General features: G+C 36.1%; 1 protein-coding gene across 2 annotated transcripts in view; it reads right to left on the bottom strand.

The window, feature by feature from the left end:
• The window catches only part of LOC131166329 (mechanosensitive ion channel protein 1, mitochondrial), a 32,363-nt gene extending 28,661 nt beyond the window's left edge, over positions 1 to 3,702 (bottom strand). The window contains exons 1-3 of one of the 2 annotated variants that reach the window (XM_058124784.1): positions 3,499 to 3,702; positions 2,364 to 3,225; positions 1,964 to 2,241 (exon numbers count right to left, since the gene is read on the bottom strand). In XM_058124784.1, coding sequence (XP_057980767.1) covers positions 1,964 to 2,241; positions 2,364 to 3,151 — 1,066 coding nt within the window. In that variant the 5' untranslated portion in view covers positions 3,152 to 3,225; positions 3,499 to 3,702. The remainder of the gene's footprint in view (positions 1 to 1,963; positions 2,242 to 2,363; positions 3,226 to 3,498) is intronic. The other variant, XM_058124785.1, reaches the window with a different exon arrangement.
• Between the last annotated feature and the right edge of the window lie 10,182 nt (positions 3,703 to 13,884).

The following is a 13,884-nucleotide window of genomic DNA, read 5'->3' as shown; positions in this document are numbered from 1 at the left end:
GGTGAAATAAGGGTAGTTCAGGAACCTTCTTTGTCCTCATGGCATAGGCTTGCACATGGGCCCTGTAGCCCTATTTCCTTGTATAGAGCCTTAGAGATGAAAAACATTTTTTCAAAAATTTCAGAAAATCAAGAAAAATTTGAGAAAATTTTAGAACAAGCTAGAATAATAAAATAGTACTCTAAACCCTTCATCTTTTCTTTGGATATTTTTGAATGCTCTCAATTGTATCTTTTAACCCATGTGTGTTTCAATTCTTTTCACTTGCTCCTTGTACTTTTATTTTGCTTGGAGCTATTTGACAATCAATATACCAACAGCCAAATGAAGACGGTGCATTAGCACTCTCCTAAGGTCTCCAAAGGAAAGATGATCTCTACATACTTGATTAAACTACTGAGAAAGGATGCAGGAGGATTCAATAATAAAATGAAGGGTAATAAAAAGGATTTAAGGCCTATCAATTTGATTTGGTGATGGCACATAGTAAAGTAGGTACCATTCATGGAATAAATGTGTTGGGAGCACTAATGCCTTCTCTTTGAATAAACACATTATCAAACTCAACTCTGGCTTGCAGGCCATAAATCCTACCTTATTAGCTTAGGTTTTGTTTAAAATGGAAGCAATTAGGTGACTTAAACACACTTGGGGCAAATAATAGCTTAGTGGAAACTCCATCGAACCAATAAAAGATAAATTAAACCATCAACACATTTTCATTGCTACCTCATCGAGGAGTTGAGTCCCTAGGTTCCCACGTGTTGAACACATGTAGGACCACGGCTCATTCAACTGCCATGGGGTCTAACTACCATGATACATGAAATACCATGTTAGACGCAACTCTGGTCCCACAAGGGAGCTGTTCAAAATGGATATGCCAATGCTCTATGTTAACACCATGAACAGCATACAGATTAGCATAAGCATTTGCATTATTAGTACAAATGATACAATGTGGGAAAATTTTGATACTGCCAATTGCCAAAAAGTGCATCGCTTTGGCCCACCACTCCATCAAACAATGGCACCCATACCATCTTAGTGGATATATGTTTTCGTAGAACAAGCACTCTCAATCCAGGATGTCCCACTTATAACACTTAGAATGTAGGTGGGTGCAAAGCAAATTGCAAAGTCATATCCTTCAAGATACTGGAGGCATAAGGACATCCTCAATGCATGTAAGATTAGACATATTGGATACATGCAAGTTCACTAAAATGTGAATTCGCATTTTTGCACCACAAATGCAAAAACACACATTATATCTATAGGTGAGGAGAAATGCAACAAAATCCAAGTGCATGTTTGATACCTTGATCAGAACAACTATATGAATTGCAACTTCACTAATAATCAATAACATGCAACGAGATGAATTGGAGAGGAACAAATATATTAATGGCAACTTCACTAATGATCAATAATATGCAATTTTTTCATTATTTGTGCTGTAGACCATGAACCAGTCAAGATATAACGTGTCATAAATTTAAACAAAACTGAGACAAGGAGGTTAAGGTGAGTAAACTATTGCAAAATACACCCTAGGATTATGTGCATGCACACAGAAAATCGAAAAGAAAACAAATGAAATACACGAACGGAGCAATTTATGTAGTTTCCCATTGCGCCCACATCGACCAAGCCTCTATCAGAACCTCCACTCCACTACACTATCAAATAAAAACTACTTTTAAGGTTTCAACCCACATCTCCAAGAAACAAGTATATAAAACCGCACATGAAAAACCTAAAATGCCCTCATACAATGATATAATGATACTACGCCATGAATAAGAGCCACATAGCTATAAAATTCAAGTGGATATTAAAGATCTGACTACAGCAAGACCCTGCCTATCACAAGTACATTATGATATATCTACAATAAAGTTGTTCCCATTACCATAAATTATGAAGAAAAAAACAAATGCAATTGTCAGTTATCACTCACCTCCTATGCCACCAACAGTCAGAATAGATTGCACAGCTACCCCACACGCCTCAGCTAAAGCCATCAATCCAAGGACAAAGAGACCAAGAGATGAGAGTCTATCCAGCATCAGCAACTTTTCTCGATCAATTACTGCCACATTCTGAACTGCAAAAGCACGACTGAACACATTTGTTTTCCAACGATGTAGAAACCATATAAATGATAGGACAACTGCACCCCTCCATGCCTGTGCAGTGTAATGCGATGCAATTGTGGTTGGTGCTATCATCTTGCATCTGCAAATCAGAAAAATATTAACATGTTGCATTCATTGGCAGTTTTAAACTCCAAAACATAATAAGATAATCATAAAAATATCATGCCAAAAGATGCATGTGTAAAATTTCGAATCACTAACATTTGTGAGAATGTGATGAAGGTGATTAGATATCGCAGAGGATCTTCCAAAGCACCCCAAAAGCTTTTCTCATATGAAACTTCCACCCCAAATAAGGCCCCAGTTAACAATGCAGCAGGACCTCGCGTTGCATACTTGTGAAATCTCTTTAAAACCCTTGGCATCACCACCCAAGCCACTACAGTAGCTGTCAAAGTGCAGCCAACTGGAATTATCACATTTTCAAGATAAGGATGTGAATCAAGAAACTGCTGCACATAAGGAGTCATTTCACTTGAGACCTCTCTAGCCTTTTGATCTGTATAAGCTGCAGCATCGACTAAAGACTGCCAAGCTTCCTTAATCTTATCAACCCAATCACTAGCAACACCACCGCCATCAGCAACATCTGGTTCACCCACACCAGAAGAAATTGGAACTTCTGGGCCCTGAGATTTACCTCCTTTGCCACCAAAATAGGATGAATATGACCGATAGTTTAACAAGGGACTTGCCGATATAAATGCAACATTATTCCGAAATTGCACATTTGACAATGTGGATGATAATGTCTTCACATAAAGGGTTCTGTAACATGAAGTATTTACAGGAGATACAGTACCCATTTTAAAACGAGTATCATATTCATGGAAATTGTGGTTTACATGGGCCAATGATGCCCTTACATGAATTCCACTATAGCATCTTGCGACTTTCATACAAAAGTCATAAGATGCAAAGGATTGAGTTTTTGAAGATGAGTTAACGGAAGTACAAAGAGATTTCAGAATTGAGAACCTAAGAGCCATTACACCAACTTCCAAAAGACTCTACAAAACCATTTTGCTCGAACAGACTAAAACCTCAATGGAAGAGCCTCAATCTGCAAAACATGAAAATCAGAAAGGCAAACTCATCGGACACATTCCAAGGCTCTGTTTGGTTGCCGAGAAAGCATTTAAACAGTGGAAAAGAAAAGGGTCAAAAAATAAAGTTTTCTTCTCACTTTCAACTCATCTAAACCCCCACAAGTTTACAAGGCTCTATATTGACAAAACTTAAATCCGACATTTTCCGTTAATTCCTTTCCTTCCCTTTCCTTCAATTTCTCAGCAACCAAACTAAACAATAACAGAAATTATGTATAAGCAGAGACCTTTGGTAACATGAAATTGAGATGAAGTGATGCTTGATTCTTTGATCTTCGTGAGCTTCAAGCTCCTGAATAGACTAACCAGAGAAAAGCCCGCCGATCACAATCACTCTGCGCCCAAAACGAGTTGGTGTCTTCTGAGAATCGCTTCGCCGAGGAAAAAGTATAAATGGCAGTGTGTGTCCAAACTCCTAGAAATTTTTGGACACCTAGATTCGTTTTAATTATCTTTTTGTAATTTAGTAAAACAAAAAAACTACATAAATTCCCATAAACTAAAGAAGTTGGAAATACCGAAATAATAGAAGGAAGTGGATATATAATATAATTACATATTTGATATTTAGGAATATAATGAAATTAAATTTATCCCTTAATTACATCCTCGCATCCATTTAAATTCTAATTCTAACTTTTTCTATCTCACTCAATTGAAAAGATATAAAAAAACTCTTTACTTTGTTGAAGTTATTTTAACTTGAGAGGTTTGATGAAACCTGGTCCTAAAACTTCACAAATTTGAATTTTACTTTCTTGTTTCCAATGCTTTTTATAATGAAGTGAAATCTTAATTCTATATGCTTACTTTGATCATGAAATACTAAATTCTTTATCAATATTATCGCAAACTTGTAACCCAAACATATCTTTATTGATTCCTCTTGTATCATCATTTCCTTCAACAAATTTCTAAACCAAATTAGATGGCATATGCATGATGTGGTTACAAACATATTCCACTTCACAAGTTGAACTATAGATTGTTTCTTTGGTATTCATATAGAAATGTTATTTGCCTTATGAAAAAATATAAATTGTGTACTTCAATCATTTAATCATCCAATCATCCAAATCTCCAAAACCCAATTCTCTTTATAGGACATGACTTTATTTTTGTGGCCTAAAGGCTTTGTATAGAACTTAAAGATTCATTGACGCTCTTGGGGGAAAATTTGTAAATCTACCTCGGAAGGGGATCTGGGCTTAAGAGATCTTAAGGAAGTTCAAAAATTTCTTCTCATGAAATTTGTCTTCCGATTGCTCACCTTTAGCAATCTGAGAGCAGGTTTTTTCAGAACTAAATATTGCAAAAATGATCATTTATTAATAAGGAAGAGGAGACCAAATGACTCTCGGTTCTAGAAATCAATTATGGTCATCATTCCAGAAGTTATGGATAATGTTAAAATTTTGGTGAGAGGTGAGAACTCTTTTTTTTGGTTCGACAAGTGGCTATCATCAGACCCGTTATGTAACGATCTGCTATTTTTTTTCTAGTTCTGATTTTTTTTTTTTTATACTGTAAAATTTATAATGCTCTGATACCTATTAGATTAAACCAAACCATCAACCTAAACAACAAGAAGCGGAATTCATATAAACACAATCAAGAAAATATACAATACCAGAGTGCTAAAATGTGTCCCCAAAATATACATATATGATTGTTTCCCAAAATACCCTCAACTGGGTTAGGGCTATACATAAATATTCTAAAAAATGTTCACTCTACTGACAAGACAGTACTGAAGGCCCTCTATCTGCGAGCCTGATCTGCTCGCCTACTTGGATCACATGAAAAATATTAAAATAATATGATGAGATGACGCTCAGTAAGACGAAATATGTTATTGCTAGTGTGGGGCAAATGAGTTACAATACTGAAAAAATATGCTTCTATATAATCACGTATAACTAAATCTGTAAATATAGTACAAATAATATAACCACCACCTTCCCATGTTGCTTAATGTATCTATATTTTAGGTTTCTACACATAATACTTTTAATATATACATATATTCCTTGTTTCTGTGAAACTGTACATACATAATAATAACTGAAAACTTCCTTGGATGGATAACTGTATGTCATGATTTAACCCCTCATGACAGGGTCGTGCGACCCGTAGGCGGGATCTATCCTGGCTGGCCGACCAGAATAAACCACTATTGTAACGACCTGCTATTTAACTTGGGTTTTTTTTTTTATATATACTGTAACATTTATAATGCTCTGATACCAAACTGGATTAAACTCAACCATCAACCTAAGCAGCGAGAAGCGGAAATCAAATGAACGTAATCATATATAATTATATACAATACCAGAGTGCTAAAATGTTTCCCAAAATATATATGTACGACTGTTCCCCAAGATACACTCAATTAGGTTAGAGCTATACAAAAATACTCCAAAAACATACTCATTGTCTACTGACTGGGCAGTACTGAAGCCCCTCTATCTACGAGCCTGGTCTGCTCGCCTACCTGAGTCACTTGAAAAATGTTAAAGTAAAGGGATGAGTCAACGCTCAGTAAGACGAAATATGCTATTGCTAGTGTGTGGCAAATGAGTTACAATATTATGAAAATCTGTTTCTTTATAATCATGTATAACTGGATCTGTAAATACAGTACAAGTAATAGAAACCACCATCATTTCCATGTTACTTAACATATCTATATTTTAGGTTACTATTCAAAATACTTTTAATGTACATAAGTATATTCTCTATCTCTGTAAATTTGTATACACATAATAATAACTAAAAACTTCCCTGTGGATAACTGTGTGTCATGATTTAACCCCTCATGATAGGGTTGTGTGGCTCGTAGGCGGGATCTACCCTGGTTGGCCGACCAGGGTAAACGCTATACTCCCTCAGTCAGATCGGCAACTTCTCAACCCATATTTGATGGGGAGCCTATCCATGTCTGGGCACGATCGACCTACTACCACGTATTATCTAAATAAGTGGTTGCACTCTAAACTGAATATCTGTAGCTGCAATACCATGCTCTGCTGTAGGGTCCAACAGGGTCTAATACTATATAATATATTTCTATATACAACTATCTGATTTACCATGATACTGTAATAACTGTATTAACCATGACACTGAAATAAATTGTAACTGTATCAACTGTATTTCTGAACTAAACTGTAATCTGTAAGTCATGGTACTGAAAACTGTATAATCATGATACTGAAAATTATATAATCATGGTATTCTGTAATTACTATAAAACATATCCACTGATTGTATATTCTGTAAAATATACCCTAAAAATACTATAAAACATGCTTCTGTAATATATTTATATTCTCAAGCCACACAATAATTTAATACATAATATTCATAATTAATAAACTATATAAAGTCCTGCCATGAATAATAACCTGGTAAAAGTATACATTTCATACTGGAAATCATTTTAGAACTACCTAGCATAGCATATTTCCTTTACCTGATTTCTACTAAAATCTCCTTGCTGAGACGGGTCCTACACCCGCAGGGTTCTCCACTCAACACCTTGAAAACCATATATCCCATAACAAAACGTCACTATTTCTACGTCTACAGCATTTCCTACAACTACTGGAAAATCAAATTCTGAATGAAGACCTTACTTGGATTTGGGATGAATTCCAACTTCGTCCCACTGACGATCCGCTCCGGCAAACTTGCAGAAAACTCGCCCAAGGGCGTCATGATGGCCTCAAATCATCAATCCGGCGACTAACGGGACCGAAATCGAAGAGAGATGGAGGAAGAGCCGTAGAGGAGAGAGAGAGAAAGAGAGAGAGAGAGAGAGAAAGAGGGTTTCGACTGAAATTTTTGCGATTAAAATTAGTTTAGAGCTATTTATACTACAGTATTCGTCGACGAGTCTTGTAGAAAGTTCGTCAACGAACTTGCACCCTCGTCGATGAATTTCAGACTTCCAAAAATCTTCTCTCGGCATCTTCTCATTGACGAAACTTGCCCTCGTCGACGAGAGTCACTAGACCCTTTTGTACCCACGTCGACGAACCCCCTGTGTTCGTCGACGAGGCCATGAGAAATCCCTAGGTTATTATATTCAAAATGCAATGTTGTCAACGAATGCAAAGTCGACTGCCTCCTTTTATTACTGTTTCTATTTCTCTCCCTCTTTATTATTTAAATACTATTATTCTTCAGGTCACTACAACTATACTCCATCAGTCTGATGAGCCCTCCTCAACCCATATCTAATGGGGAGCCTGTCCATACGTGGGCATTTGATTGACCTACTTACCACGTATTATCTAAATAGGTGGTTGCACTCTATTCAGTATATAGCAACAGTACCGTGCTTTGTAAACTGTATTTGTATGGTCTATCAGGGTCTGATACTCTATAATACATTTATATATACAATTATCTGTTTTACCATGATTCTGTAATAATTGTATTAACCATGACGCTGTGATAAATTGTATCTGTATCAACTGTATTTCTGAAATAAACTGTAAAACTGTATGTCATGGTACTGTAAACTGTATAATCATGGTATTCTGTAATTACTGTAAAACATATCCACTGTCTGTATATTTTGTAAAACATAACTCTGAAAATACTGTAAAGCATGTTTCTGTATTATATCTATATTCTCAAGCCACATAGTAATTTAAAACATATTATTCATAATTAATAAACTGTATAAAGTTATGTTATGAATAATAACCTAGTAAAATATACATTTCACATTGAAAATAATTCTAAAACTGTCTAGCATAGCATATTTCCTTTTCCTGATTCCTGCTAAAATCCCCCCTACTATAACGGGTCCTACACCCGCAGGGTTCTCCACTCAACACCCTGAAAACCATTTATCCCAGAACAAAATATTACTATTTCTATGTCTATAGCATTTCCTACAACGGCTCGAAAGTCAAATTTCAACAAAAAGGTCTTACCCTGAATCTGGGATGAAATCCAACTTCGTCCCACCGATGATCCGCTCCGGCAGACTTGGAGAGAACTTTTCCAAAAGCGTCGTGATGGCCTCAAATCGTCAATCCGGTGAACGACGAAGCCGAAATCGAAGAGGGAGAGAGGAGAAACCGTAGGAGAGAGAAAATGAGAGAATTTCGCTGAAAAAATTATGCATTTGACCCGAATTTAGACTATTTATACTATGGGATTTGTCAACGAGCCACGCCACCTTGTCGACGAGTCCTATAGAAAGTTTGTCAACGAACCTGCACCCTCATCGACGAATTTCAGACTTCCCAAAAATCCTCTTTCGATATCTTCTCGTCAATGATACAGGACCTCGTCGACGAGATCCTGAAGAACCCTCATCGACGAAACTCCTGTGTTTGTCGACGAGGTTTGAAAAAATTTCTTGGAATCATTACATCCAAAGTGCAATGTCATCGATGAACGCTCGGTTGCCTCCTTCTGTTACTGTTTCGATTTCTATCCCTCTTTATTATTTAAATACCCATATTCTTGGGGTCGTTACACGTTATCTGTGAGCACTGAGGATATTTTGAACAAGAAACTGTGTATTAAGGATTGCTGGTTGAATAATAATTGGAACTCTGATTTAGTTCTAGAATTGGTTGGTGTCGATAACACAATGGAAATTTTGCACCAAGTGTCAGTGGGTAAAAGTGGGCAGAATATTTTTGTATGGAAGTCTACTCCTAACTGTAATTTTTCTACAAAAACGGTTTGGGAGGCAGTGAGGAGTAAAAGTGATAATTTTGTGTGGAATGACTGGTTTTGGCATTGTTTATTGTCCATAAGAATCTCAATGTGTTTATGGAGAGCTTGATTAAGATGCTTGACTGTAGATGATAGAATTCAGACCAAAGGAATATCGATGGCTTCGGCTTGTGTGATTGTTGCGTTCAAAGAAGTCAGGAAAACGTTGATCATATTCTTTCTTTAGGTGAGGTGGCTTTAGAGGTTTGGCGTCGGGCTAGTGTGGCGTTAGGGATTCCTTTCCAACGATCCCTTCCCTGGAAAAATAAAATAGCAAATTGGTTCCACTATGCTCAAAAATCGTCTATTAAAGGTATTTTAATCGGGCTAATTCCGTGTTTGATTACGTGGTGCCTCTGGAATTGAAGATGTAAAGCGAGAATAGAAGGAGTTTATCAAAGTGCAGATCAGATGTGAAGAAGTGTTCGATTCTGGGTTAGTTTTATTGTTAAGAGCACCAATTCTTTTCAAAAATTTTAGAAGTCGGTCATTAAGATTTTGAATGAGTTTCAAATTAAATATCAGGGAGTTTACAACAAGCCTGAAAAAATTATTTTGTGGGTTAAACCTTCAACAGGGTGGATAAAACTTAATTGTGATGGGAGTTGTAGGGGCAATCTAGGTACTTCAGGAGGTGGAGGAATTATTCGGGATTGCCATGGCATGGTAAAAGCGGTTTTTTCAAGTTATTTTGGCAATGGTACGAATAATAGTGCGGAATTAAAAGCAATCAGGGAAGGAATTCGTTTGTGCAAACGTTTGCATTATTTTAATGTGATTATTGAAAGTGACTCGCGAATTGTAGTTAATTGGTTTCGGAAAGGTAGATGCACTTTGTGGTATCTTTGGGAATTTTGGGAGGAGCTCGTGGTGGAGTTAGAGGGAGTGAACGTCATGGTGATGCATCAATATAGGGAAGACAATAGCACAGTTGATTTTCTTGCTAAGGAAGAAGAAATGAGAAATAATGTAATTTACGAAGAACAACAGTTTCTACGACATTATCTGAAAGGTATTTTTCATATGGATATGCGGGGTCTCGTTTCCGTTCGTCGTTAGTTCAACTCTAGAGTTTCGTTTGGTGTATTTTGATTTGATTTTGATTGTGTTTATGTTTTTATCTTCTTTGTTAGTTATGTTTAGTTTTGTTGTCCTAGTTTGGTTTGGTTGCTGGTGTTGGTTTTTTTTTTTTTTTTTTTGGATGGTTTTTCTGTATTCTCCCTTTTGTTTTATCCTATAATCACAGTATTCCTCCATCAAAAGTGAGGGGATATTAATAAATAAATGGAGGTGTCGCCCTCTTTTTAAAAAAAATAATAAATAATAAATAAAAAAAATATCTTTTGAAATGTCCACTAATTCAAAGTCTTAATACATTTTTCATTGAACCCAATAAACGACCTTATCTGAAATATAGTTCTCTCATCATTAACTAGCATGGAGAAAATTTTTTGTTCAAATCCTCAACTTTAAACAATTAATTGTTGCTTTTTACCTGAACATTTCCTCTTGAATTTTTAACAAATTCAAATGATCATCCACCTTTGAGTAATGGTAATAAAATTAAAATTAATGAAGTGTAAAGTTGAGCTCATGATAGGTGCTCGCATAATAGATTTTCTTGTTCATGTTTGAAAAATGCTTCTAGAGGAAAGCCCCTTGAAATTTTTCTTTAAGAACGTCAATATTTTAAATTTTTTTTTATATAAGACATACATTAGAATACTATCACTATGATTCTTTAAGAATTCAAATATTGTATTTGTAACAACGTGCTTAATTTACCACATTTCAGTTATATTAATTATCATTAATTTAAATCATAATAAAGTCAACTCGAACCCATGGGTAACGGGGACACACCTGTCGCATACAGCGGAAACCTAAGCAGCAGTAAATATAAATTCCATTCACCAAACCATAAAGTACATTATACCAAAGTTAATTACATTCCACCATAATACTGTATGTGTACAATCCTCAAAACATCAAAAGATAAAACTAGGATCTTAAATCAAAAACCTAATGACCCAAAAACTCACCCTCCTAGCGGGGTAATAATACTACCTTAACAGCAGGCTCGGTCTACCTGTCTTTCTAGGTTCCTTGAAATGGTTTAAACTGGGGTGAGACACCTCTTAGTAAGGAAAATAAACTAAATACAGCTATATGACAACATGAATATTTCGTGCTATAATGAATATACAATACATGTCACATACTTAAAAACACGGATAATAACATAATTAAGTAAACATACAATTTTTATGGTTTACTAAATCAAATTATATTTCACTGTTCATAAAATCATTTGATATAACTAGTAATTCTGAAATTTACTCAAGATGAATAGCTAACTGATGTCATGTATTACCTCCCATGACGGGGTTGTGCAGCCTGAAGGAGGGACCCGACAATGGTTGACCGACCACTGCCGAGTCAAAAATGTCTATAAGTACGATGGGCCTGCCACACCCTAATCCGGACTGCCAGGTGGACGTATACAACCCTATACTGAAAGCCACATTGACTATCCATCTCTCACCCCCTCTACTAGTAGGGGCAGTTAGCACAAGTCTGAATTAAACTGAACTGTATAACTATGGTATCGTGCTCCTGATAACTGATCTGAACTATCAGCTGGGTTCTGATAACATATAATACATGATAATATATTGTTTAAACATAAATGGATTGATATCATTTTCTGATTTCTGTAATAACATAAATAATTGCGGCCTTGCGCCGATTATGTTCATAACTGTGGCCTTGCACCGAAAACATGCATAATCCATGGCCTTGCGCCGGCTATCAATCACGACCTTGCGTCAAACATAACATACATACTAATCTAAATAAAAGTACTGCTTATAATATATTCTGAAATAACTGTAAATATACTTTTTCTGTAAAATCGACTTAACATAATACAATTTGCGTAAAATAATATTCATGCCACACAATATTGAATAAAATCATAAATTTTGTTCTAAAATCGTATTTTCTGACATTTCATACTAAAAATACATATTTCTATGTAACAGCAGTAGTTTCCCAAATATACATTTCTATAAATATGCTTAAATATAATACATGTTTTCTGAACATGAATCTGCTATTAAATAATAATAATTTTCATGAAAAATCACTGCTTTAATTTATTCCCTTACCTGACTTTTGAAAAGCCCCTACAGTGTCGAGTCTTACACCCGTAGGGTTCCCCATTCAACACCCTGAAAACAATATCTCTCTAAACAAAATTTCAGTATTTCTTCGAATACTACATTTCCTACAACTGTGGGAAAGACAAATATTAACCCCACAAACGATCCACTCCAGCAGACTTGAAGAGAATTTTCCCAGGAGTGTCTTGGTGGCCTCGGATTGTCGAACCGGCAAGAATCTGGCCCAGAATCTTAAAGAGAAGGGGGAAAGGACGAACATGAGAGAGAAAGAGAGGGTTCTTCACATAATTCTGTAGAAAAATTCAAGTTTAGGCTATTTATACGCCTGCACTCGTCGACAAGCCGCGTCACTTTGTCGATGAGGCCATGAAGCAAGTTTGTCGATGAATACCTATTCCTCATCGACGAAATTCAGAATTAAAAATAACTTCTCGGTATCTTCTTGTTGACGAGACATGTGTCCCCGTCGACAATCCCAATAAGCCACTTCGTCGATGAGGACTTGCTGTGACCCCCCCCTTTACAACTTCCCTTTTCTTCCTCTTTTATTATTTAAATACCACAATTCCTCGGGTGGTCTCTACATTCTCCCCTCATAATAAAAATTTCATCCTCGAAATTTACTATCCATATGATTCACCATCCCTTAAAGGTAAATTGTCTACTTATTTATCACTTACCCTTACTTATGGTAGAGGAATACCGTGGTTACATTCAGAGTTCTGAGAGATTACATATGCAAAATAAAATTCTCCCACAACCAAAATGCTATTTACTAACTAAACTATTACATATACTAATTAACCTACAGAAGAAATATTACGTAATTACTTACACTTTCTGATTACAGCTGGACTTTACTGAATAATTGTGGATATTTCTGCCTTATCTATTCCTCGAGTTCCCAAGATGCTTCTTCTATTGCGTGATTTCTTCATAGGACTTTCACTAAAGAAATCTTCTTATTACGTAATTCCTACTTTTTCTTGTCCAGAATATGTACTAGGACCTTCTCATAAACTAGTGAATCACTGATCTCTAATTCACCATAATTGATTACGTAAGAAGGGTCTGAGACGTATTTCCTTAACATGGAGACATGAAATACATCATGTATCTTGGACAACATAGGTGGTAAAGCTAACCTATAGGCAACCGGCCCCACTTTCTCTAAAATATCAAACGTGCCAATAAACCTAGGACTAAGTTTACCTTTCATTCCAAATCTCATAACCCCTTTTAACGGAGTTGTTTTCAAAAACACATGATCACCGATATCAAATTCCAATTTTCTACGATGATTATCAGCGTAACTTTTCTATCGGCTTTAAGTTGCATTGACTCTATCCCTGATGAGCTGAACTTTATCATACGCTTGCTGCACTAATTCTGGTCCCACAACTTGCCGCTCACCCATCTTGTCCCAATGTAAAGGGGAATGACATCTTCTACCGTAAAGTGCCTCAAACAGTGTCATGCCACTAACTGTGCTTTGAATTTCCCTCCTTCCTTTTCTAAAATTGCCTCTTTCTTCCTATATACCCATTTGCAACCTATCGGTCTCTTCCCATTTGGAAGCTCCACCAAATCCCAAGTTTGGTTCTTATGTGGTGATTCCATCTCCTCAATCATCGCTCTCATCCACCGATCTGTCTCCCAGCCGTGCACTGCCTCTTGAAAAGT

The sequence above is a fragment of the Malania oleifera genome, chromosome 10 (assembly GCF_029873635.1).
Source record: "Malania oleifera isolate guangnan ecotype guangnan chromosome 10, ASM2987363v1, whole genome shotgun sequence".
NCBI classification, from domain to species: domain Eukaryota; kingdom Viridiplantae; phylum Streptophyta; class Magnoliopsida; order Santalales; family Ximeniaceae; genus Malania; species Malania oleifera.
This window is presented reverse-complemented; position numbering and strand designations above follow the sequence as displayed.